General features: G+C 38.2%; 1 protein-coding gene across 8 annotated transcripts in view; it reads right to left on the bottom strand.

Annotated features, from left to right (window-relative positions):
- NRXN3 (neurexin 3) overlaps positions 1-26484 on the bottom strand; it is a 1036119-nt gene that overhangs the window by 17183 nt on the left and 992452 nt on the right. For 5 of the 8 annotated variants that reach the window (XM_074868521.1, XM_074868523.1, XM_074868526.1 and 2 more), the window contains one exon: positions 20869-20944. In XM_074868521.1, the coding sequence (XP_074724622.1) occupies positions 20869-20944 (76 nt within the window). Of the gene's footprint in view, positions 1-20859; positions 20945-26484 lie in introns of all 8 variants that reach the window. The other 3 variants (XM_074868522.1, XM_074868525.1, XM_074868527.1) reach the window with 1 other exon arrangement.

Genomic DNA, 26484 nt, shown 5'->3' with positions numbered 1-26484 from the left:
CATAAATATATTTTCATATTGGATTTTATAAGAAGTAGTACTTTCCGGTGAACTTCAGAAGTAGACAGGACCCATTTTCAGTGCAATATTTTTAATCACTTGGATGCTAGCCTACACTTGTCATTTCTGTTGAAAGATCCTACAAAGTAATTTAATTCATCCCTCAGTTAGCATAAGCACATTACATTCTCAAAGTCTGTAGCCAGTCCAGCTGCAAGGGACTCAGTGGATGGAACCTCCTCCCTTACTTTGTGAGAGGAGGATCCAAAGCACAGTAGATTCACTGTCAAAAGGTTTCTCTTGCAAAGAACTTTAAAATTCTTTTCTGATGGCAAAGCAGTGATCCTAGTTCTGCCCTCAATAACCCCTCTTCTTTTAGTATTTCCTGCTCTTCTTACAGACAAAAATCAGTGCTGGGAAGAACCTGAATCTGCAGCTTGTATCCAGAGACAGCTGATATACTTTTATCTTGGAGCTGTAAACAAAAAAACGCAAAGCAAAACCATACAGAAAACTGTTCACTTCTTGGATGGCTGAATAATCCAGGATCATCCCAGGCATTACTTATCTCTCTGTAAGACATTCAAGATCTAAAGCATTTCACTTTATAAGTCTCTTTGGTGAAGCAGATGCAACTTATTCCTGAGGATACATGGGAAACGGTACTACTACAGACCTTTAACAAGGTCTTTTAACAGTGTACACACTGGTCTAAGTAAATTTGTTTGACAAGCTGTAGAAGAAAACAGGAATGTTAATGGATGAGGGTAAGTTGGGCTATACAGACATGGTGATGAATTCCAACTGAGAACAATACATGACTTCCTTGGGAATTATATCAAGCCAAATATTGCCATAACTGAGAAGAAACAATGAACCATGTCCATTCAGCATTGTGAACATCAGTCCCTGGTAAAATGTAAAGAGAATTTACAGTGCAATGGTTGGGAAGAAGCTTACTCCAGTAGGCTTTGAACAAGATTCATTTATCTGTGCCTTCACACCTAAACGTATTTCTTTCATTAATCAGCACTACTGAAAAGGGCACGATAAGTATCCACATGTTCTTTTCTATTGAGTTTGAGCACTTTTACATCCACTCCTAGGGAACTGGGGTGTAAGATTTAAGAACTGAAGTGATCTATTCAAACTCATGTGAAAAAACTGTGATAAATCAGGGACTCTAAGCACATCTTCCAAACGATGACTTCTCCAGCAGTACAGTCCTGCTCATAATGTTACTCTCCTTTGGGGTTTGGATGTCACAAGTATGTTCTTTTTGCTGTGGATTAACTTGGAATAATGTTATTCCCATATCAAAACTGAAAGAAAACAAGCCAGAAGAAAAGGTAGTCCCTATAGTGGAAGTTAAATCTTGACAGTGCAAAATGCTACTGGGGAATTAACTAGCCTGGACAAAACCCTGAAGAATGCAAAGAAAAATACCTCAATGCCAACTGCTGCAGTTAAAATGAATTAGACGGAAGTTAACAGAATTTTTTTCTTCATGTACTAAGAAGTCTTTAGGACTCCAGAATTGAGGGCAAGCCCTTCAGTCTCCTCCGCAGCCAAGAACAAGTCAAAATATTCCTCAGAATTAATACAAGGGTTGCCTCACAGCCATGCTGAAAAGGCTAGGCCAAGTTCTCTATCAGCAGAATGAGCTGATATTGGGTACACTAAGGCTCTGTTTAATATCTGGCTACATGTAGAGGAAAAATGTTATGTTAGAGACTGTTACTGATGAGAAGATCACTACCAAGTAGACTGCTGATAGGTTCTACCAAATTACCATTGGGGAGTGGTAGAAAATCCTAGGTAAAAATCCTGATATCGAGTAACCATAAATAAATACAGCCACAACTCTTCCTCTGAAAAGAAAAAAGGGAACATCAACCTTTTGAGCAGTATGTTAGGTGTTGTTCTCTCAGGTCAGTTCAGAGGACGTGAGATGCTTTTTCCTTTTGACTGTACTAATGTTTAAGTGTACCAAAATCCCCTTGAAACTTCAAGCAGAGGTGTTTGGAGACAGAATGGCAATGACTATTAATCTGTGCTTTGAAGTCAATTCTACTAGACAGCACTTGTAACTGCATAGGAAATACAATAGAGGCAACTAATGTATGAACTATCTAGCTCTGAAGGTCTGCAGGGGAGCCCTTTGTATAGGAACTTTCAACATGTGAGCTACTTCTATCATTTGGAAAAGACAAGAGGGGATAGTGCTGCGATTCAGACATTATGGGATGGATTTTTGGCAGGACTTCTCATTTGCTTGTTTTTATGGGGAAGTTTAATACTAGCTGGGAAGTGCAGAAGCATAAAGAGAGGGGGCTGTTTTTGCAGATTTCCTTTTGAAAGTTCAGGATTACAGTGGTGAAAGGCTGCTGCAGGCAAGTTTGAATCCTCTTTTTCAACACTGAATGACTGGAATAAACTCTAAAGCCAAAGCTTTAAGCTGTTTATCAGAGGTTGCATTATAGCAAGAAAATGGCTGGGAAGGGTATTTGCTCTGTTTTCATAACAGATTGGATTAGAAGAGAAACAGATTTCATTCCAAAAGTTAACCTACTTTAATATCGATGATAATGATGATACTTGGGTGTATTTCAGAAGCACAGGTAAAGATAGTGTGTCCATGAATAAAGCTGAGGAGCTGGACAGCAGAATTCTTCAGGTCTGTTCAGACTTTAAGGACTTTTTGAACAAAAATTCAGGATGACTGACTTCTGCTACTGATTAATTCAGTTTACCTCATTGGTAAACTAGTTGGCCTTGGCATCCTTTCTCCCTTATCTTCACACCATGGTATATACCACTATCACAAATGTTTAATTGTTTTCTTTGTTAGTGGTGTTGCAACACTAACTTTCAAAATGTGTTTTTTTTTTTAAAAAACAACAGTTAATATTCATAGACCAGGGTAGGTCAGATTGCTGCAGAATCACTATTTAAAGAGATATATAGTCATACACTTGAATATGTTTTCCATATGACTGCTTACTGTATTACCTGAAATATCTATATTTAAATTTTAGGGTCATTGTTAGAAAATCAGCTAAAAGATGACTTTGCATAGCTATTAACCATCACGTCTGAGCTTCACGGTTTAGTAATTCACAGAAGCATAACAGTCATGAATACCTGTGAAATGAAAGTTAACTGCATATCAAGTCTAATATGATGGAAAGTTAATTAAAAGAAAAAATCTTATCATATTAGGCTTTCCTCTGCTATGAAGATGTTGTATGGTTAGATTTTAATAGGAAAGTCTACTACTTTCTCATAGTCTCTGCTTTACTTTATCTGTATGAGCCACAACATTTTCTCATGCAGATTCTGTTTTCTGATGAATTCATTACTCCTATTCATATTCTTATTTTAATTGATGGTCTTAAGCACAATCAGAACAGAGGTGGAACTGTAAATGTTATGTTGAAAGAACAAACACTTTATTTAGGTAATTCTGCTATTGGCAAAACCTGCAGCTTTGAACTTTGTGAATGAATTAAAAAGGTGTTCAAATTCTAACCTTAGTGGCCTGAGATTTACTGGATTATTAGGGTATTAAGGAACAGCACTGTTTTGAAATTAGAAGAAAAGTTTCACCTTCAAAATACTGATATAAACACTAGAGCCTGTTAGTGTCCTTCCTTGGCTTTTGCAAAAGGACACTAAACATGGACAGGCTCACGGACCAACATTATGCTGGAGAAGAACTGGCAGATTTGCCTGTTATTCCCAGTGCCTAAACAATGCATGCTTTCCTGGTAAATTTACATGTTTAATGCAAAGTGGCTTCTTTTCACAACCTTCCATGGCATTGAGTTATCCATCTAAATGGAAGCATGCCAGAAGCCCAATTATCAACTGCTTGTTTTCTACTACATGTTACACAGGTATATGCAAAGGACACTCTCCTTCTAAACTTCTAATCATTTCAAGTGCCTCACTCTTAGATATGTGAATGCTCCATGTTTTCAGAAGCTTGTCTTTACTTGTTTATTGACTAATGAATCCATACAAGACACTCAAATAAGTAACTTTGATGTAAATTGCCATTGCCACATTATAGTTCCATCACAATTCCTTATTATTATCTTATTTCACTGTCTGGTAATTTAGTAGTGGTAACCTCAGCTGAAAAATAGAGAGAAAGGGAACCAAGTGGCAATTCAAGCATAAAACTACAAAGAGAAGAATTCAGCCCAGAAGCACTAAGCTTTGGGATAAGATGACAGCTGTATGTGCTCTGTCTTCATAGGTAGGGAGGCAGCGCATGGAGTTAACTGGAAAAGCACTTCATGTCTGCTCTTTCCTCAGCTTCACCTTTCTCTTAGAAAAATACATTCCACTTTGAAAACTCTGCCATGCAGTTCCATGCTTATTATGTCTCAGTGGATGCATTTTCAACTTGAAAAATATCTGATCTATTTCCAACTCTAAATACATTCTTCATACCAACTCTCTGCTAACCCAAGTTTGGGATCTGAGAGTCAAGTTCAGGTCTCATAAGGGAAAGACTATAGGTCAACGTATACCCTCATCGACCTCATAGCCACCTATTGCCTTCAGTGGTTTTACAGAAATATGACTGACTGAACTTATAAATTGGATGTAGGTAAATGACTCCATTGGAGAAGTGGGAAACAGATTGGAACCCAGCCCCCAGCACTGTGTGGGCTCTGCAGGGACCAGTAGAATACAAAACCATTAAAATCAGTGGACTGGACTCTAAAAGCAGTGAGGATGAGGAAAGACTGTTTGCTCATCTGCAGCGTTCAGGTATATCTATGGGTGAAATCGTTCCTTTTGCTTTAATAAATACGGATTTTCATACTGAAAAAAAATAGTTTTATTCAGAAACATTCCCTCCCCTTTGTTAGTAAAATAATTCTTTTAACCTCAGCAGTAATTTTTCCTCCTCCCACCTCTGCAATTGTTGTGTGCTTTACAAATCCTTTTCTCCATGCATCTCAAATCCTCTCCATGTTTCTCTCAACTAAAGCCTGTTAGTGAGTCACCTAAGGAAGCATCCTTCTAACCTCTCTGATTACAATATCATCCCTCTTACTAAAGGTCTGAAAAGCTTTTTTTTAATGCATGCAAAACATTTTTGAAGTCTGAGATAAACAATGCTACTGAAGTACGTTTCTGGTCAAGCATGGTATCTGACATATAGGGCTGGGTGTTCTGTCAGATAAGACCAAGAAGATTCAGAACACTATCAAGTGCAGAAATAAAAATGGAAATTGCAATGACTTATTTTAAAGACAAAACATATTTTCTAAGCAAAGGAGGGTTCATCTCTGCTCTTTTCAAGAATACTAATGTGCAGAGTACAGATGTACCAACTGGGCTCAAAAAAGTAAGTGAAAGTCAGAAGCTGTCTGATCTCAGAAAACCAACAGGCATTTCTCATGTATTCAAACCATGTAAAATAAAGTAGAGCACTGTAATAAAATACTGTAAAAAAATGTAGATTATATGAACCTTATGAAAACAAGCTGTTGTACTCTACAGCTGAGCTCCGAAATGTTCTGGCTAAAGTCTCTCCTCTATGTTAAACCATATAGAAATTTTTTTTCCAGACTGTGATTTAAGGTCTAGCTAATTCTATACACTGTTTTTTTTTTTTTTCACATATAATTATACAAACTGAGCCCTAATCCTACAAACTGCTAAATACTTTCTACTTTCATTAATCCCAGTGAAGACTGAAGGTACTCAACATCTCAACAGGCTGCCAGTTTTTCCAGCCATGCGGTTAATGTAATAAGTAATTACGCATGCACATGCATATATACAGGAATCTACACACAATTTTTTGAATTTTTTGACCATGAAAGTATTTCATTTGCATCCAAATTCCAAGCTGGTATGGAGATCCAAGTGCTGACTGCTTCCTTTTGCAAAAGAAAAATCAACATCCCGTTCATAAGTGCTCTGGACAAAACGTTTGGAAGAGAGTTATAAACAAATGAGGAATGCAGTGAAAAAGTTTTGCTGTTGGTATTTTAAGCCTATTATCAAATGTAGTCTCCCAGGAATTCCTTGTGCATACAAATTTTTTTTCATGCATGCACTGAATTTCCTAATTCACTGTTTCTGATGTTCAGTTCTGGCAAACTATCCTACATCTGAAACTTAAGAGCTACTCATCTGCAGCAGTTTTACACTGATAATAACGCTTATATGCATTACTGCTAATTTACATTATCTCTAAGTAAAAGGTAGTGTCTCACATCACAAATGATGCATGTGCATCATTTCTTACAGTAGAATCACAGAGACCTGAAATGTGACATGCAGGCCATCTCCTGGGGACCACCAGTACAGGATATTACCAGCAGTCTGTTTTCATACCTAAAGTATTTACTAGAACTATCTGAAATCTGTCATCATATTATGTAACTGAATAATACTTGTGTTTTTTATATATATACTTACACACACATATATGTACTATGTATTACACACATATAGATATGTTTATACATACACATATGTAAAAAAATATACTTCCCTTAATTCCTATTTCCTCTACCTTTCCCAGTGCTCCAGTCAGAGATGCAGAGCTCAGATTTCTTGGATTTTATAAAAGGAAATGGCATTTGTCGTCCCTTAATCCTCTGTTTCAGAGAATCTCTTTCCTCTGCACCAGTTCCCTATGCTTATTAAGCTTTCCAACTATTTTCGGAACACAGGTTGTGTATAAGCAGAGACTTCACTGTAATGGAGCAGAGAGATAACAGTGCCTCTCTACATGGCTTTGTCACTGCTACCCCTGAAATGTGTACAGTCTATGCATTTCATTACCAGAAAAGAACAGCACAAGACAAAACAAAAGAGAAAACTGATAAAGAACTGCTGTTCAACAAGGAACAATGATCATTCTCTAAGCTGATGTCTAAAATCTTTAACTTCACTGTAGATAGATCAATCATCTTGTTTTGCATTTGTTGAAATCTCCCTTGTATAAGAAAATTAATGTAATATGACACACCGCAGTAAAAGCTGTCATTGCCCTAACATGACTGGATCCCCAGAAAAATGACCTCCTGGAGTGTGTATCTGACAGAAGGTTTAAGAAATCTGTAGGATCAAAAAGCAACTTTTGTTTAAAAGTGAAGGAGAGACTAACTGAGGTTTGAAAGTGAAAGAAGAATTAAGACTCCAAGGTCTTATTTCAAGTCCTGCCATTCAGACAGCCCTTAAGGGCCTGGTCCACAAAAGGATTAACTATCTGTTGTCAAGTGTATAAATCTAAAATTTAGATCTTTGAAGCTCAGCTGCACTAATATCCACAAAGCTCCTCTCAGACATTGGAAAAATTATGGCAATATAGCTATAAAATGTTGGAGCTATTGGACATTCACACATGCAGCCATCTCCACGATCCAACTGCTAAAATTCATTTTAAGTAAGCATGTAGCTGGCATCAGAGATTAAATCCCAATAAAATACAGGAAACAATATTGTTTTTATAGGGATTTTAAGGCAAAAGCAGTAGGTATCAATACCAATTGATACTCCAAATATTATCATAAAGCTGGGCCTTCACAAAAAGTCTGTTTTTGAAAGTACTCCAAATGGCTCTTACCTCATTTGGTGCTCAGACTCCTAATTAATTAGATTTAATGGAAGTTAAGCAAATTTGGTATGGAAAAAGAAACAAAACTGCTCGAGTTCTTCAGGATGTTTTAAACATTTCCGTGTGAATATAGTGTTCTTACACGAGGAGTGCCAAGCCTGGCAGCTCTTAAGAGTTTCTTAAACTATCTGAATTGGCAGCTTGCATTTGGACACTTGCCACCTACAAGACAGGCCAACAGAAAACTTGCAGTTTGTCATGAGGAAAGAGAGGTCATCTGGGAGGCAAAGAAAAAAATCACTAGAAGAATAACAAATCTACTAGTTCAATAGTAAATGAGGTATAGATGACTGAGATTCATTTTTCCTTTGCTATCAGTTCTTTCCCTTTGCTGTAGAAAGCACTACCGGAATGCTCATTCTTCAGCAGAGAACTGTGTAAATATCTTTTCAGAGAAGGTAAGATAGGAAAGAAACTACTGCACCAGGTTTTCCCGCTCTTCCCATATGGAGGAAGAATTACTACTAACAGAATGAGCTAGACACACAAATGGCTGCTTTCATCTTTAAACAATCCTGTTATTAGAACAGAGGTGCTCCAGGCACAACATTTGCAGCTTGTTTTACCAGCTGTTTCTAAAAATATCGCCTTAGTGAAGGAGATTTTTATCCCTCTCTCTCCAAAATGATTTTTGTTTGCTTTTCCTTTCCATGGGAAAACTGATAGATATAGAAAAGAGCGTATGTGGGAAAGATCACACAGCTTCATGGATGGACTTTTACCATTGCTATTCAAAATATAAACAAAAGCTATAAATGAAACAAATGAAGATGATGAAATATACTGGCCCAACTCCTTTAATAAATGTAATCAAAGGTTTTATTTTTCTAAGACAATAGGTACAGAGCTAGTGACAGATGTTCCCTATGGAGAAAAGTATGGTATAATGTTCTGGAGAACCTAACAGGGGAGAAAGGAAGTTGAAAAACTGAAAAGCAGTAGTAAAAAGCTCCCAAGTTAAAGGTGAAGGTTACTAGTCATATTTTCAGAAATGAAAAAAAGAGACATGTAGTTAAATCCCCACGCAATACTTATGACTACAAAACTTAAGTTTACTTTGTTTCACAATAAGATACTTTGTTAGAATATGAACTTTCAATTTTTAATTTTTTTTTAAAAAAACATCAATTTCAAAATGAAAAGGGATTTTAAGACAGAGTTGAAGTGTGTATTTTAGGAGTCATAAAACATTTTCTTGTTTTGGACTTGACACAGAAAGTTCACAGGAAACTAGATGGAGTACCCACAGTACTTTGCCAACACCAAATCTTCACTTTTTATCAAAAAAGAACTAGTGCATGAACATTTTCAACTCTCTTCCCTTCTCTGTATTCCCTTTGGGCTTATATAGCATGTTTAAGCACGTGAAGTAAAGGGTTTCAGGTAAACCTAAAAACCTCTTGGTTATTTTATCAGAAAATAAAGGTCAAAAGTCATTCATCTTCATCATTTCATGCTCAGAGGTCACTCACTCTATTGCTGTGGGGGGCATGTCATAGTGCTTCTCCCAGGGGAAGGCGACCCATCAACCTCTGGAATAAGGGCAGATCTGGTAGTATGTCTGGTCTACTGCACAAAAAAGTACTTTTTTTTTTTTGTTTGTTTTAGGTATATACACACTCCCGCTACACTACCACATCCCTTGACTTTCTCTCCAGCTGTCAAACTCTCCTTAATCCTCCCCACAGCTCTCTGAGAGTCCCCAGTTCCCTGGCAGAGATAAGTGATTCAGAAGCTCGCCAAAGGCACCTCCCTGCTGTGAGCTCAGATGTGTGCTGGAGGGCCTCTATTTCAGACTATGCCCAGATCTCAAACCTGAGAGTCACACTTGCCTGCACTGACAAAAAACCTCCCCCAAAGTGCTGGGATGTACTAGCTGCTTTATGGGTTATACAAAAGCCGAAGACTTGAATTAACAGAACTTAACAGGAGTATGAGAAAGAGGATAAGGCAAGATTCAATCTATTTGTTCCACATTTGCTTGTAAAGCTCCTAAACAAGTTTATTCTACTCTATTTCAGTTCCCCAAAATGTTCCCTTTAATCAGAATATAAACATGGTAATAACATATGTACAAATATATACACATGTATACACAGAAAGAGAGCGTGTGCATGCACATGCTTTGCAATATCTTAATGATCCATGTTTCAACATTAAAAGAATTAGCATATAGGAGAACCACAGATTCTAGGGGAAATACAGATCTCCAGGCACTCCACAGTAGACTTGTTGCTTCATGGAGACAAGTCAGAAGAATAAATAAATATTATATTTTGGTACACTAGAAAACACCCTGAACTAATTACAGGGTTATTTTTGCTTTTTGTCTGTCAAATATAGAATTTATGAAGCCCCCAAGATTTCAGCAGTGAAAATCAGTAGTTGCTAAAACTAGTCTCTAAAACCAGTCATACTGGTTTCAGTACCAGGGGAAAAAAAAGAATTATTGACATTCATAAAAAAAAAAAAGTTAAGCTCAAAATGCTTTGCACTTCTGCAACATTTTTTCTCCCCTTTTTGATGCCTCTGACATTTATTGTTCTGATACTGAAACACAAAAGTGTTGGAATTTTCTTGTTGCTCTATAAGAAGCTAATTTTGAGATTTTGTATGTTTGTAAAATAGTTGTTGTACCTGTTGAATGCCAAAAGAGGAACTGATGATCCTTGTAACACCATCCCATGGGACCAAACAACTTCAGTTTTTATGACTCATCAGAGGTAGAAAAATGAGTCCTTGAGTATGGCTCTTTTGTAAGGTTTTAATAATGTATTTATTAGCACAATGAAAATGCAGAATAAAATATGTTGCTGAATTAGTGGACATCTGAGATTTCAAATCAGGTCAGTCTAATTTTTTTTTTTGCTTCTTTGCCTAGTTTTAACACTGGTATGATCTTTGTCTCCTGCTCCTCACACAGCATTTAAGGTAAGTGTTAACAATTCACATCACTCAGGAACTGGGATTCCCAGCTGCTTACAGTTGGGATAAAGCACTGATTTCTAGCTTTTGTGATTGATTAATAAATTGGAACTGAAATAGGCAGAATGAAGGCAAGGTAATAACCCCTTTGACAGAATTATAGGCTTTGGTATCTCATGATCTACTTGGGTTGAAAATGGAGGTAGAATAGGTTTTCCTGCTCTACCAAGGTGTTGTTCCAGGTGTTATAGTTCATGTGAACATCAGTACCTTTGGGCTTCTAATACGTAAGGTACCTTCAGGTCTAAGTGTGATGACCAAAAGAAATATAAAATAAAACCCTTTAGAAGCAAAAGTATATCTCTGTCCCTAGTATCTGTAAATGCTGAACATGTTTTCTCTCTAACTGATATTATGTATCTTTCAGAAATCAAATCGTTTCTTCTTGTTTAAAGCTAACTAATCAGTTGCTATACACATTTAAGGGTCTAATATACATACATTTGCTTTGATGCAAAATCTGCTCCTGAGTCATGTGCTAGCTCTTCTCTTGCACTGAATGTGTCATTGGCTATTTTTTCTTTCTTTCCCATATATTTTATGAAGCTGAAAATCAAAGCTAACAGGGACAAAAAGCAAGTCCCAGCAGGTTGAAAATATCATATCTTAGTATTTTAGACATGTGTCAGCTTGATAACATAGGCACAGCACTAGAGGGATTGCCAGAATGTGACAGTGCACATGGCTTCAAGTTTAGAGAACATGCTTTAAAAAAAGACTGGAAGGCAGCAAGGGCAAGGTAGCCAGACTGTGGGTCTGATCCTGATCTCCTCCTGATCTTAAACGCAAAATCAAGGAAACTTACACCACCTAAGTCAGGCTGGAGAAACTGTGAAGTTTTTGAAGCAAAATTCTGATCAGGATGCAAGTTGAAGTGTTGGAAGTGCTGATATAAAAGATCTGTATATTGCAGTGTCATGGTTTGAGCCCAGAGGGCAACTGAGCACCATGCAGCTACTCGCCACACACACAAACCCAACACATGCAGTCCACTCACGACGTTAATTTACGTAGCCTGAGCATGGTTCATTCCATTGCATGTGTTAACTCTAGAGGAAAAAGTGATATTTAATGAAAATGATGCCACACCAATGTTCCCTGACATGAAAATACTGGCTTTTGTATCCCTCACTTGGTTCTCTCTGCATTAACAGATTAGGAGTTGTATCTACTTCATAAAAATATGCAATAATGTTACTTGTCACGCAAGTGAAAATAGCATTTAGTACGAAAACCTTAACAATAACATAGTTTGCTTGTACATTTTTAGTAGTTCGCAGTACAGTACCATTTTGGTGTATTGCACAGCAATTTGCACATGAATATCAAAGTCCATTAAGACATTAATTAAATCTCCTTCTTTTCCTTCACCTCCACCTCATTTAGCTAAGAAGTATTTCATTTACCCTGCCTTACAGGTAGGCAAATGAGCAATACAGATGTACAGTCACAGAAGGAACCAACAGCAGAGCTGGGAGTGGCACAGCAGAGTTCAGGCTTTTTATCCTTGGCTTTAACAGCTCAACCCTCAGCTCTCCCCCTTGCTCAGTGACAAATGTCATGAGAGCTGAAGCCAGCAGCCTGCCCTGAGACAGAAAACAAAAGTATGAACTAACTTTTTCAAGTACCATAAATCATATGAAATGGAGCACAACAGGACCTTCCATGGCATCTCCTGTGTTTGAGTGAGCCTCTCGCTCCCTGCAGCAGAAGGCTAGTTGCAGGCATCACAGAAGCTACATAAGGCAAACTAAAGCAACCATTCAGCAGGACACAGCAGCTTTACCACCACCTGGAGGTTACTGTCCTGACGCCTGGACACTTGATTTACTCACCACAATACTCCAATATGAAGGTTACCCCAAACTTCATGATGCAGGGTGCTAAAACTTCGATCGCTCTGCTCCAATTACCTGCCACTTGAGCTAAAAAAATTGTTTCTTTTGCTGTTAGCCTTGTAACAGAACTGTTCTGGTCTATCTGACAGAGGGCAGTATTACACAAAACCATGAGCTTGTTGATTATAATATAATTTTATAAGCTTGCTTTATTTAAGCAATTGCCAAGAAAAAGCTTTAGATTCAGTAGGAATTAATAGCTGTGAAAAACACATAGAGATCTAAAATCTAAACTGAGCAAGCTTTAAATATTGATTCATTTTTGCTACAATTAATAGCACTCAGTAATGTTCTTAGATCATATATGAATTTAGAAAACTAAACTGAGCATAAGATCATTTGTTCTTATTGGTGAAAGAAAAGCTATCTATTTATCCCTCTGCAAATACAGGAAACATATCTTGGATAAGTTAAAAGAAATAATTAAATGAAATAATTCCATGTTGGGGACCTGAACATATCCCATCACTTCCCTCTTCTGGTAACTCTTAGCTTAAACAGGTAAGCCTTATGTCATGCTCTTGTGAGAAAAGTTCACAGATTTCATCATCTCATCTTCCCTGCAGAACAAACTAATTCCTGCAAAACACCTGGCTAAAGGTATATGTAAGCATGCTTTTTGTGATGTCATGAACATTATGTTCAAGAAAACTGGCTGCCTCTTCCTCCACTAACTTGAGCTGATCCACTGATCCCAGCTGATGTATCCTAATGCACTTAAGGCCTTCTGTGCCACTAATGTTCACTGGGAACAGAATAAAGGATACCAGGAAATGCACCACTGTACAAGCCAAAGGATGTTTTTTTCTAAGTAGTGTTTCAAGTCTAAGCAGATGCCTGAAAACTCAGCTTGTTTTCTTCTGCCTTATGCATCACTGCACATTTATGATGCGTATGGCAGAAGACACTCCAGATGTGTTTCCAGAATTCTGTTCAAGATATTCAAGTAAACATCAGCAAGACAGTTTTTACCAGTATCCCTAAAGAGGCAGACATCACAGTGACCAACAGAAGACTGACCCCATAGACTGAAGATCCACTACTCTTAAAAATCTTAGGTATGTCCTACATTTTTGTCTAACTATAAATGAACTATGAATTGTGGATTTTAGAAATACATTCACATAGATATAATTTCAGCTGCACGTGCACAGTGATATTCCCTTCTGAAGACCGCCTTTTATAAAAAGGTCTAGGTACTTTCCATTTAACATACAGCCTGTACCCTCTGTAGCGTTTTCTGGTGCCTAAAGCACAGATAACAGGAGTTCTTACTCCAGGATGTCAGCATGCACACACAAATCCCCTAAAAAGCTGTATAAGTCGTCACTTTAGCATTATGCCAGTAAACCATTTCTAAGAGTGAAATGATAACAGAGTTTGAAAACTTTCCAGCTGCAAACTTCGCCTTTCTTAAGAAGCTGTGTGGACACCTTGCAACTTCCAGCCCGAAGCCTCAGGATGACACTCAGAATGTCATTCAAAGCTTGGTGCCCCTTTGTGGACCACGCCCCAGGCAGGTGGGGAGGGAAGGAGGGGAAAGGAAGGGGAAGAGGGACAACAGAGCGGCAGGGAGCTAAACACCAGCTTACGAACAGAGAACAGAATCACATAACAACACTGGACCAATGGACTCCAAGACACACTGACAAGACGGATGGACACAGACAAGACATAAGGTTGCTACTGAGAAATAAAAAAAGAGCAAAAAACCCCATAAAATTAAATAGATATATAACGCTGAGGCTGCAAGAAGCAGCCAACGGTACTGGCATAACTCTTCCAAAAAGAAGAAATTATAATACAACTGAAAATTAAAACTGAAACGATATCCCCCCAAATCATACACTACGGACTTGCTCGGTTAGCCTGACTGCGTAGCTCTGATGAAACACAAGATGGCGTCATCACAGCCCATGCACCGATTAATGAAGGCCACGGTTAGTTAAACCAGCTAAACTACAGCATGCCATAAAAATGATCTTGCACTGACCCAGAAATAAAAGATACGACAGATACTCTGCATTGCAATAAAATTCTTTTTATGCCATCTGCGGTTTGTAGGGCTTTCTTTGTTGGAAGAATTTTTCCTGGGAGAACGCAGGGGTAAAGGGGAATCTTTTTTTGCTTCTGGGTGTTTTTAATCTGAACTCAATTAAAAAAAAGGGGAAAAGGGAAAAGACAGGATAGAGACTTTGAAGAAGCTTTAAAAAAGGTAGGGAGAAAGGAAAATAAAAAGAGAGAGAGGTAAGAATCTTCATTCTTTTGCACACAACTTTCTTGGGATGTCTGAAAATGTGGATTTCTTAAGGATGGCAAGAAAAGATTTTGTTGCCTTTATTGATTTGCAGATCTATATCTCTTTCTTGAGATGATTAAACCATTATTTTGTTGGAAGAACTCCAAAAATATAAATTGAAAAGTACAGCAATGATTTTAAAAATTAAAAAATAGCAGTATGGCACCATCACGAGCCAAAAAAAGGGGAAAGAAATATAAAAGAAACTAAAATATCAATCACCAAAAATTCATGCGGCACAAGATGAGGTGAAACGACAGAAAATGTTCTTCAAATATATACAATGTATATATCTATCTATATATACACGGAGTATGTGTGTATATATCGATGGATATACCTGTATAATTTTTTTATTCTCCTTGCCCCACCCTACCCCAAGGCTAATTGGTAGATGAAACTATCAGTTAAAAGTAAACAAATAAATAAAAGGAAGAAAGAAAAAACTCTAACAAAAATGAAATTAATGTACTTTGTTCACCAAGAAATAACAATATCATGCATCTGTCCACACTAGCGGATGCCAGGGTTAGATGAAGGCATGAATTTCTGTGTAAACATGTGATTGGATGATAGGGGCTACTGCTGGTATTGGTCATTTATTACTTTAGCACATACACATATAGACAGAGATATATATGCACACTGTATACATAGTGCATATATAGATAACATATCCTCATGGGTGGGATCTTTGGAGCTTACATAGGAAAAAAGACCAATATGCTGGAAACCAAACTTGGTAAAAATTCCTAATACAAAAAAAGAAAACAAAAATTCCTGTAAGTCATCTGCATGATTGATTAGTAAAACTTGTTGGTTCGGTTTTGTTTTGGCCATAAGACTGTAGCTAGGAAATTCATGCTATTACACCTTGGGAAGTGCTGCGGATGAATCCCCCTCCTTCAGGTCCATATGGTATTCAGCCTAAGAGCTGGGAAACCTACTTCTCTGCATACTCTGAGGCAAGTGCCCAACTTTAAAGGCCATTTCTTGTTCACAGCATGAGAAACAGAGCAGAACTGTTTCAGAGGGAGAGATTGGGGGTAACTGGGCACTGGATTTATGGGGAATGTTTCTCTCAGGTGACCAGTGAAAATTCCCTGGGTGCTTCAAGAAGGTTGGTGCAGTTTATGGAGGCCAAGAGCCAAATCAACACTTCTCTTGGTTTCTTCAGCCAAGGTTTCTTCACTGACAGCATACAGGTTTTTTTGTACAGTGCTGCCTGATTAAAGCCTCTTGGAAGAGAGAGTCTGCTTGTTTTTGGCAAATAAATCTCCGACCTGGGCAGCCTGCAGAGGCACCAGGTTCTGCAGCTTACATGGGTGGAAACTTGATTGTCCTAGCCCATAAATCAGGAGCCTGAAATGGACGGGTACAGGCCAGTAAATTATAGATACAGACACCATACCTATAGGATATGTTTCTCCTGTGTATGGATATGTGCTGCAAAACACTGTGTAACTTCCAATGTAAAGAACTGTAGATTTTGGCATCTCTTTGACATCTGTCTCCAGTCCCTCATGGGAAAGGTTTACCAGTCTGATTAGACAATGCCAACCTTATGATACAAACTTATGAACCTTTTGGGAAAGACAGATTAAATTTCTCTGGAAAAAAAATCACCTAGGAAATTGTTGGGCTGATAGGCTGGCAATTGCACCAGGAAGAAACACGGGCTGTGTCAAGTCAAGGAGCTAGGACTAAGACCTATACACCATTTCAAAAGGTTGTATTATGAGCTTCAGGCTAACTGATGAGTGTTTGGGTCTTACTGTTTTGAGTAGTGCAATGAGCAGCTTGGGCTTTGATCCCAACCAGCTGCCCAGCCACCAGCATCCAGCCTGGTGACAGAACACTGCACTAATGGACAGGTTTAACGGGAACAAGGGCAATGGTATAAGGAAAGCATAACTATTATCCTCAAGGCTTTGAAGTCTCAATAAGATCAGATTGTAGAGGTGCTCGTCATTTGACTGGAAAGAGATAAATGCTTTCTTTCTTCATGATGGCATAGTGCTTCCTAGTTAGGAGTAAAGATTCTTTCAAAAAGTTTATTCTCTGAGAGTGGCTGAGTGACCAAAACACCACCACAGAGCTGTGTTCAAAAGCACAGACTCAGGACCCTGGCTTCAGCTTTGAGGCACTTGAATATTTGAGTCTCAGATCTACCTGGAACAGGCCAGAAGAGAGTCCTATACTCATACGAGAGAAAAGCATCATGTTTCTGGTGCAGAAACCATAAGGTTTTTGAACAGGTACTGGGACAAGCGACATTTCCATAGAGATAAGAGAAGGACTGCTCTCAACTGTAAGTAAATGTTTCTTCAGGGCAGCTGAACAGTTTTATGCCCTCTGTATCATTTACAGTAAGCTATTCTGGGAGACCTAGAGATCTAAGGGTATCTAGGCTTGTCTGCAATAAGATGAATAGCAAGTATTTTTTTTTATCCCTGAACTTGCATTGACTTCTTTTTCATTATGTAAAAAACAAGTGGGTTTTGGATTCACAGCTGTCATTGCCAGCACTTGTTAGAAAAATTCCTTATGCATACATACACGTCTACAGGGAATGCCTGTAGGCTACCTCAGTCAGGACAGGTCCTGTAACAGGTCCTGGTTTCTAAACAAGGGGATCTACAGAAATCCCAACAGAAATCACTTTTGGAAGAGAGGCATAGTGGCAGCCAGCCTGCTACAATGTCTCACGCTAGCCAGGAAAATCCTGAGGGGAGTGAGGAAATTGCCTTTACATCATCTTCTTTTAAAGAGATGCAAGTGTCCAGATGCAGATTGTATGCTTAGTGAGATTCAGCTCTTGGATTCAACAGAGTTAAGTGGCAATAAGACCTTGCAAACACTTCTCATATGATATTTAGACTCAAAGAGTACATGATTTTCTGTCTTTTGAACTATCTTTGAGTTCACCAAAACCAAAGTCTTCAAAAGGACTGTAGGGTACTTCCCTTGATCCAGAACCAAGACCAGAGTCATATATTTAAATCTTGGGATGTGCTTTTGACCCCTATGAAAACTGAAAGCTTTTGATTTGCCAGCCAACATTCTCTGCTGTCCTTGTCTTGGTTATTGCACAGCAGGTTCATAGTGATGTATATCATATCTCACAGCTGCAGCAGTGAGTTCAGTAACCTTTGCATAACTGGACCATGGCATTGAGGGTGATGGAAGGCCAAGTCCTGGCGTTTGGCAGAAACTCAAGAGCTTTAAAAGCTACACGTTGTTAGATCAACAAAAAGGAGCCAGTGCTGGGTTAGATCACTTAATTTTCAATTTGCTGCAAAAGGGATCAGGCAAGCCAGAAGACAGCATAAAATACACTGACCTGTCAATAGAACAGGATGAATCAACTTCAAATGGGCCCAATTAAAAAAATAAATGAAATTTAAAAAAATCCAAACCTACACACTAGAAAATACAAGTAAGATAATCCAGATCTTTTCTTGCCACAATGTATACATTTAAGTACAAGATCTTGGCCTATGGCCAGAATCCTGACTTGGTGAAGTGTAAAGGCAAACACATCTGCTCAGCCAAACCAGCACCACCGGATTTTGATAAACTGGCTCAGATTGCTTTAGTGCTCCAGAGCAGAATGGGCTGTACGAGTGCTTTGATACTGGCTGTATTGCAGACACTGTTCTACCTTCCCTTGTTGCACTGGGAATGAAGACAATAAGACAGACAAAGAAACCTAAATGAGGAGCACCATAAACCTGTTACTTTTCCTTCTTATGATGATGGAATGAGTTAAAGGACCTTCATATCCCTTCTCCTTCTGGTGACTTTGTACACCAGCACCTCTGAAAGCAGGAAACCTCAAAATCTGGAAGAGTAAATTTAATCAGCAAGGGCCATCTGGGAGACTTTTTTTACATATAATCAGGCTAACTTTTATTCTCAATGCCACAGTAATTCCCAAGAAAAGATTCAGATTTCAGTGGCTCATACAGACCACCATCCTATGGAGGAGGGATTGGATGTGATAAAAGATACTGGGTGAAATCTTCAAGAGTGTCTAGTAGTTTAGGAGAGTACTTTCAGCAGATTTTCAGTGAATCACATTATTTTACTTTTATAGCTGCCCACTGTAATTCTTAGCAAGATTCTCAAAGGCAAGTAATTTTTACAAATCCAGTTTGTACCTGTTTGTAGCATTAGATTTCTAACTGTGTCAGGAGAGAGGTATTTTTAGTCTAGAAATGTTGCTCTAAAGCACTCTGAAATTTCATGCTAAACATCCCGTTTTACCAAATTTCTCCTAAAACTTTGATTTTTCCACTGGCCACACAAGCTGAAAACATTGCTATTACAATTTCTAGCTATTGAAGTAATTGTGATTTCTCTGTTGAAACATAAATGACAATAAAGTACAAGAGGAGGAGTCTGATAAGGATCTTGTTTCCTCCTTTAATTGAAATACTTGGTAATCAAAAAAAAAAATGAAGTCTTGAAATGTTAGTGAAGCTTTAATGAAATGATTCCTATCCATTCACTTGCATATCAGTCGTGGTACATTAGTCCTTTTAGCACGGTCCTATTAATCTCATGCCTCACTTTCATGATTATCACCGTGCTGGCATTTCATTACTACCTTTATTCAAAATCCCAGTACCCACACTGTTTATGCTTCACAAACTAGTATTATTTGGAGTGCTTTTCTGCTAGACGGGGAGTTAAAAAACTCATAGAGATCTGTGAAGAAAAAGACGGGAGTAGGCTGAGCTATCTGTTAGCATCAGTGGTGTCACTGCCTTCCCTGCCGTAATAGGGAAGTCAAGAGTACGTGTAGAAGTTCCCAGCTACAAGGCAATGCCAATCTCAAGTTACCACAGGACCAAGTTCTACCAAAAATGCAGGTACAGCATGTCAAGTTGAAAAGAAATATGAAAGCACTGGCCTTAAGTGAATTTTAATGTTATTATTGTATTAATCAAATGGCTTCAGGAAACTAGAAACAGAACATTTATAATGCTTTCTTGGGATTTTTTTAAAGAAAAAAAAACCATCCCAAATAAAACAAAGCAAAAACAAACAAAACAAAATAAAACCCTAAACTATTTATATGTTTCATTTTAAGGACAAAAATTCTAACCAAACTCCCTCTTTTTCTTTGAAATGTACACAGAAATTCGATGATGTCTGTTCTCTATTATAGAAATGCTTAACTCATGGCAAGCCTCAAAAAAGAAGACTTGAAAAAGCCTGTAAGAAATAAATAGACTGCAGTTGCCTGCTGGATATCACATCATATATATCACCAGAAAGAAAAGCCATCAATTTATCAAAATGTATCTGAAAGGGAGAAGTTGAGTCAGTTCCACATGGCCAGTTCTTCTGACTCTCTAATGGATACATTTTGAAGCATCACTGCAGATAACAGGGCAAGCATTACTACTAATTTTGTTATGTTAGAACTATGGTTTGGTGCTCCCCTATTTCTTTGGGCTCACAGGAAACAAAATTAGTATAAATACATTACCATGTTAACTGTACTCAAAATCCCATGGACAAATGTATCCTTTTACATTCCATCTTCAGAGCAATTAACAAAGATTAAACAATGCTAATAACTCATTATTGCTTCACTTTTGTTTCTCTTCTGTTTTTCAAACATTCACCCTCCCCACTTCATAAATCTGTCACATGCCACACTGATATTTTTGCCTTACCACTGTGTCAGTGAAGTAACTGCTACAAACATGAACTATTAATTAGCTGGGATCACTTTCAGGAAGTTTGGCTTCCCATGCAAACAACTTTATATTAACCAAATAGAGACTACATATCTGTGTTTTGGTGTTGCCAAGTCCATGGGATCTGATGCTTGGCTGTATAATTTTTATTTTATATGCAGTGTATATATACATAAGTATATATATATACACAGATACACACATATATATACATATATAATTATATATGTATACATTCACACACATATAAAGATATGTATGCATTGTTTTTTGCAAATGAAATCAGAAAGCAAGCAAAACAAGACTGACCTGACTTACCTGTACTGGGCTCACAGTCAATGAAATCTTCATCATCACTGGAACATTCAGCTGATGAAACAATGTCATCTGTTGTCTGCCATGTAAAGGAAAGGAACAAAGGAAAAAGAACAGAGGAAAAAAACATAAGATATTTGGAAGTCAAAAGGCTGTTACAGAGGTGGCTACGCATCCTAGAAAAAGAAATGTTTCAGAATTGTAACTTCTAAAATCTTTAACTTGTACCAAGCATTCCGGACATGCCTGTGTAAATGTGCCCTCTGTGGAGCTGTCGGAGGAACAGTGCTTTTCATGCGCTGTTGAATATTTCAGGTGCACACAGGTGCAGTGTGCCTGCCAGGCTGTTTAGGTTAGCAGCCGGATCATACTGTGCTGTTGAACACAGTAAATACAGCAGGCTACACCACCTGCTTGGTCGGCAAACTGTCCTCCGACAGCCAAAGTAGATGTGTCTGGTTGGAACATGCTGGGCTCCTTGATAAATACCAATACCACATAGGGCCAGCCAAAAGGCACTTACCGAGAGGCTTACCATATGAGGCATGTTCAGGCTGAACATGTTTTCTGCAGAGAAAAACGTACAAGATAGACTCAGATAATATGCATCACCCAGACAGCTAGCTGTGTTGCGAGATGCATCAGTCTGAGGCAGAGGTAATTCCTGCTCTGCTAATGCACCTCTTGGGCTGGGAATCCTTTGTATTTACCCAGATAGTAAATATTTGTGCAACCCATTTGTTGCATGATGAAGCACTGCTGCATGTATCAGGTATGCTCAACATGCAACCTCACCTGCTTGCTTGCCAAGTGAACTGTGACATGGCTGTGACTGGGCTGACAGGCAGGAAAGTCTGGTTCTGAAAGGCTTAAACCAAACTGTAACTGTTCATGCCCCTCACAGGTTTCAGCACATTCCTTTGCATTTCCAGCTGGTGATATTTTCTTTCTTTCTTTTTTTTTTTTTTTTTTCTTCCTGCTGCTGGTCTAATTAATGAGCAGCATGTACTGCACCATGTTAGAGAGAAGTGTACGGGCATCTCTTCCCAGCAGCATCTCCTGTGTGTAATTGCTGCAATTAGTTGAATTAGTAATGCAGACCATTAGGGAGAGTCTGTGGCAGCCTCTGGACAGGTTGTAATGTTCCTGCACACAGTACAAAATCAACCCAGCTCAGCAGCATCAGCTCAAACCATGGCTTCTGCTGAAACTGTCTCCCTTAACAACGTTTCCTTGCAGAGAGTTGCCTATTCTGCTGAGCAGTAGGATCAGTGGGATGATTCCTGAAACAAAACAACTAAAATGTTCCTCACCAGGCAGGAAGCATTGCTGAAATCTCAGCTCCTCAGGAGCAGGGGGGCTGTACTTCAGTATAGTGTACTTCAGTACTCCAGGTGAATATTCCTGGGAATCTCACATCATGACAAGCCTTCCAAATCCTTATTCTTGAAAAAGACTCTCAGCTTTAAATAAGGTCTCTTTTACATTCCTATGTCTGCTATGGATGTCTCCAACATGCTCCCTCTTCTCTTTGCATAAGTGTTCTGAGGTCTCAGCCTTTTCTTTAGCCTCCTGTGGTCCTAGCACTAAGTCCCTGTGTCCCCTGCCGCAAGTTCCTTGCTCTTCCCCTCTCTGTATTTGAGCTAAGGAAAAAACCAGAACCAAGCAGTCAGTCAGAAAGATCAGACTGAACATAACATTCCTTTATTTTTGATTTCAGTGGCTTAGAGTGAGCCAAGAAAGAAAAATAGGATTGGTTGGCTGTAAATTAAAATTATAAAAACAGAGTATCTGTAAAAAACAGCCATGAAGTTAAGGGAATCCCTTTCATACATGTTATTCAGTCTTACACAGCATTGCCATTTGGCAACGTTTTGTAGGACGCAATTTTGCAGTAGTCTCATGCTTAAATATTTGCATTAAATAATTTCATAATCTTGGCTCGATGAGGAGGCAAGATTAAAAGGATCTGGAGGTAACATGTATAAAGCAATTTCCTGCCTTAAATGCTAAGGTTATTTTTTAAGCATCTTCTTTCAGTCATAGAAAATGAAAGAACACTGTTGAAATCCTGGTGACTTCTGTTTTAAAACAAGCTGGCTTTAAAGTTTGTCTGTTCAGTGAGAGGTCAAGAAAGGAGGAATGCCCAAAATATAAATTTACTTTCTACAATTCTTCGGGTCCTGTCATATATTTTATAAAGCATTATTTATCCCAAAGGACACCTAACCACTAATAACTTATACAAACAGTGATCACATCCTCTAACATGAAATGCAGCTGTCCCTGGGTAGAAAGATATTAGTTTTTAATTGCACCACTGTAATTTAGCACAATAAGTCAACAAAACTATACTGCATGAAATTTTTTAAGCAGGTGAAATGTAGCTAGTGAAACTGGAGATTTATATTACAATTGTCTAAAGTACTTGTAAAAGACTGTTAAGGATAGCACTGTGAATAAAGAATAAACTATCCATCACTACTAGAAGACTTTGCTCAGACAGTGCTAAGACCCTGGCAATTGGTTTTGATTTCCAGGTTGAGTTTAGAATATGTGGATTTTGCTTTTAGTTGAAGATCTGACAATTCACACGTAGGGTCTCATAGAAAAATGGTGATGATTTCCTTCAAGTAGGAAATAAATGTAAAAATTCTAACAAAGTGTGGTTGTCACTTATCAGTTGCTATACCTATCTACTTACTCACTTACTTGCTAATATCTAGGGGCTTCATGCAACATTAACTTGGAATCCGATTCAATTGAATTGACAATGTGATTCAGTATTTGTAAAGAATAAGGAGCTCCTTTATAACTTTTTTTTCCTCTTGCTTATTAGGGGCATCATACGAATCCAGAAAGGTAGCATGCCCAGAAAAAAAACAGGTGATATTTCTTTATACAATGTTTTGGGGTTTTTTTAAAAATCCTGGGGAACTCCTTGCAACAGGATACTGGTAGGTAACAAAGATTTAGCTGCATTTTGGAAGGTAAAAACATCCATCCAGAGGTATTAAATACCCCATACCTAGCTTGGGAAGTCCCTGTGCCACAGACACTGAAGATCAAAGAAGTATCACTATTTGCATTGTCCTGTTCAGGACTCTTTTCCCGAGGCCCCATGCATTGCCAGGGCCAGCAGCAGGGTGCTGAGCGAAGTGAGCCTCTCTGGCCTCCCAGCCACTCTCTTGCATAACAGATCCTGAACATTGAGGGATGAAGAATTTTGAAGCGATGATGAGTTCTGAGCAGGAGCTGAAAAGTCATGAAGCCTGGCCCTTGTTTATCTTCCTGATCAATTTCCCATCTAATAAGCAGATTAAGGACCGCACATGCAACATATTTATGCTGCATTCTTAGATATGTGTTCTAGATTTCCTTCTATAAAACCCTCATGCATCTTGTGGTGGTTCTGAATGGAGAAAAGCACAGTCAGACAGACTCAGACAAAATGCAAACGTGTGATGCGCAATACTCACTAACCCTGCCAAATCTGACCTGCATCTGCACTTTTTTTTTGTGACTGGTTCCACTTTTTATTCTGTTGATTAATTTCTGTCCTTTTCTCCCTGTCTCCACTGCATGCTATTTCCCCTAATATTCCAGTTTTCATTGCTCTGTGATTGCTGTTTGTCCCATGCTGCTGATTTTGTACGTACAAAAATGAGGGTTAGAAAAAGAGAGAAACCTCCAAGTGGTGTTAGACTTAAGTCAAGGTCATTAACGAGATCTCTAGAAACCACAGAGGAGATAAGTACACTAATCTGTCTTGCCATTTCCTATCTTGTATTTTTAATCTCAGTACTTTCCATCACAATTCATCACTAACTGATTTTTCAGTCCCATCACATATTGGTTTTCCATGCACCTTCCGCTCAGATACCAACATCTGAATCATCCCAGAGGAATAAAGTTATTTCAGTGAGAAACAGCAGCAAATTCCTGACCATGGAAACAGAATCAAGGAAACCTCCAAAAGACCATAATTTCTTGTATATGGAATCTGTACCTTTCAAAACGCTCCTGAAGCTGAGAATTTTCACTGGATGATTATTAAACTTGCTGCTTCCACAAGACAGGAGAAGCTAGTGAGCAGCAACCCCAGAAATATCTCCACCAACGTTTTTTCTCATCAGAAATGGCTCACTGTGAGGCAGTAAGCAAAACCAGCTATTCCATTTCTGGTTCCCTTTCCCCATTTTTGAAACAGCGATGATTATACTCACCTGTTGGCCTCAGGGGAGGTAAGTGGCTTAATTCTTTAGTGTCTGCCCAGTGATCTAGAGATGGTGAATGCTAAACATTCTTACGTACAGACAACATGATAGTAATGAAACTTCTTCATATGCTATGATGGAAATAATGTTTGTGTTTTCATTGGAAAGAACATGAGAGAGGAAATATTTTTCTATTCTATATATTAGCTAAATTCTATATTAAAAATAATAATTCATACTATACTATTTTTTAAAATATGTATTTCATTTTTAAAGAATCCCAGCTTTGAAATTACTTGGCCCTGTATTAAAGGCCATAAAACTAAAGATAGGTATTATAATAACTTTCAATAAAATCTCGTTCTGGCAGGAACCCTTTTTATTCCTTCCTCTGAAAAATTTTTTATGGCATTTATATTATTATTTTTGCTCTCCCTCTCTCTAGTGTTTAATGAAATTGCCTTGGAATAAAACTGGGGTAGGAGAAAGTGCTAAACTCTGAGTCCACCCTGGAGGATTTATGAACATATTTACCTTCAAATTCTTTCAATTTCACTGAATTGGCTTCCCATTCCTTTCCATGAACTATTAGTTCTGTAATCACCTCCTTCTAATTATTCACTCTAAGGGCCTCTTCAATCTCACCGTGGTGATGGTTCTAAATCTTTGTTCATTACATTGTATGTACTCGTGTGGGATGTAAAGTGCAAAGAAAGTTGTGATGGCATGGCAAGACCTGCTCAAGATGACTCCATTTCTGTCCAATCTTCCAAGCACCCAAAGCCCTAATTTATGCATCAGATGCACAACCTTTGTTCCTTTTTCTACACAAAATGGCAGGTGCTGAATCTTCCTTTTCCAACCACAAAGTTTTTTTGACACCTTGCTCTTTGGGTGCACCATTATTTGCGAAAGATTAAGCATGCTGGGTAAAATAAGTCCTGTCACAGAAGAGCTTTATGAAATTATAAATAACGCACCCAAGAATGATGAAGTTCTCACTTCTATTGGGAGAGAAAAGACAAGGACGCATAAATTCAAACCCCAGACAAATTCCTCCAGAAGTACATACTTGGCAGTTGCTTCACTTGGTAAAGTAGGATTCAGTTTTCCTACTTGCTTTTTTGCTTGAAAATCTGCACACTGTACGCATTACTTCCAATTCAACATCATTATTTGAAAGGCAACACTTAATGCTTTGTCATGAGAGAAGAGTAAATCTCCTTGCCACCAAGGAACCACAGTTTACAATCCTTCTTGAAATATGACCACCACAAAATGCCAGGCACAAATATCTTCCCAACAGTGGAGAAATACAGTTGTATTAATAGGAGCAGTGCATTTGCCTTTCACACCTAAAATGTACAGAGCTGAAATTCAACAAACTTTTCTTAAATCTGAC

This window comes from Strix uralensis, chromosome 4 (genome assembly GCF_047716275.1).
Source record: "Strix uralensis isolate ZFMK-TIS-50842 chromosome 4, bStrUra1, whole genome shotgun sequence".
Lineage (NCBI taxonomy): Eukaryota > Metazoa > Chordata > Aves > Strigiformes > Strigidae > Strix > Strix uralensis.
The sequence above is the reverse complement of the archived record's forward strand: the minus strand, read 5'-3'. Positions and strand labels throughout refer to the sequence as shown.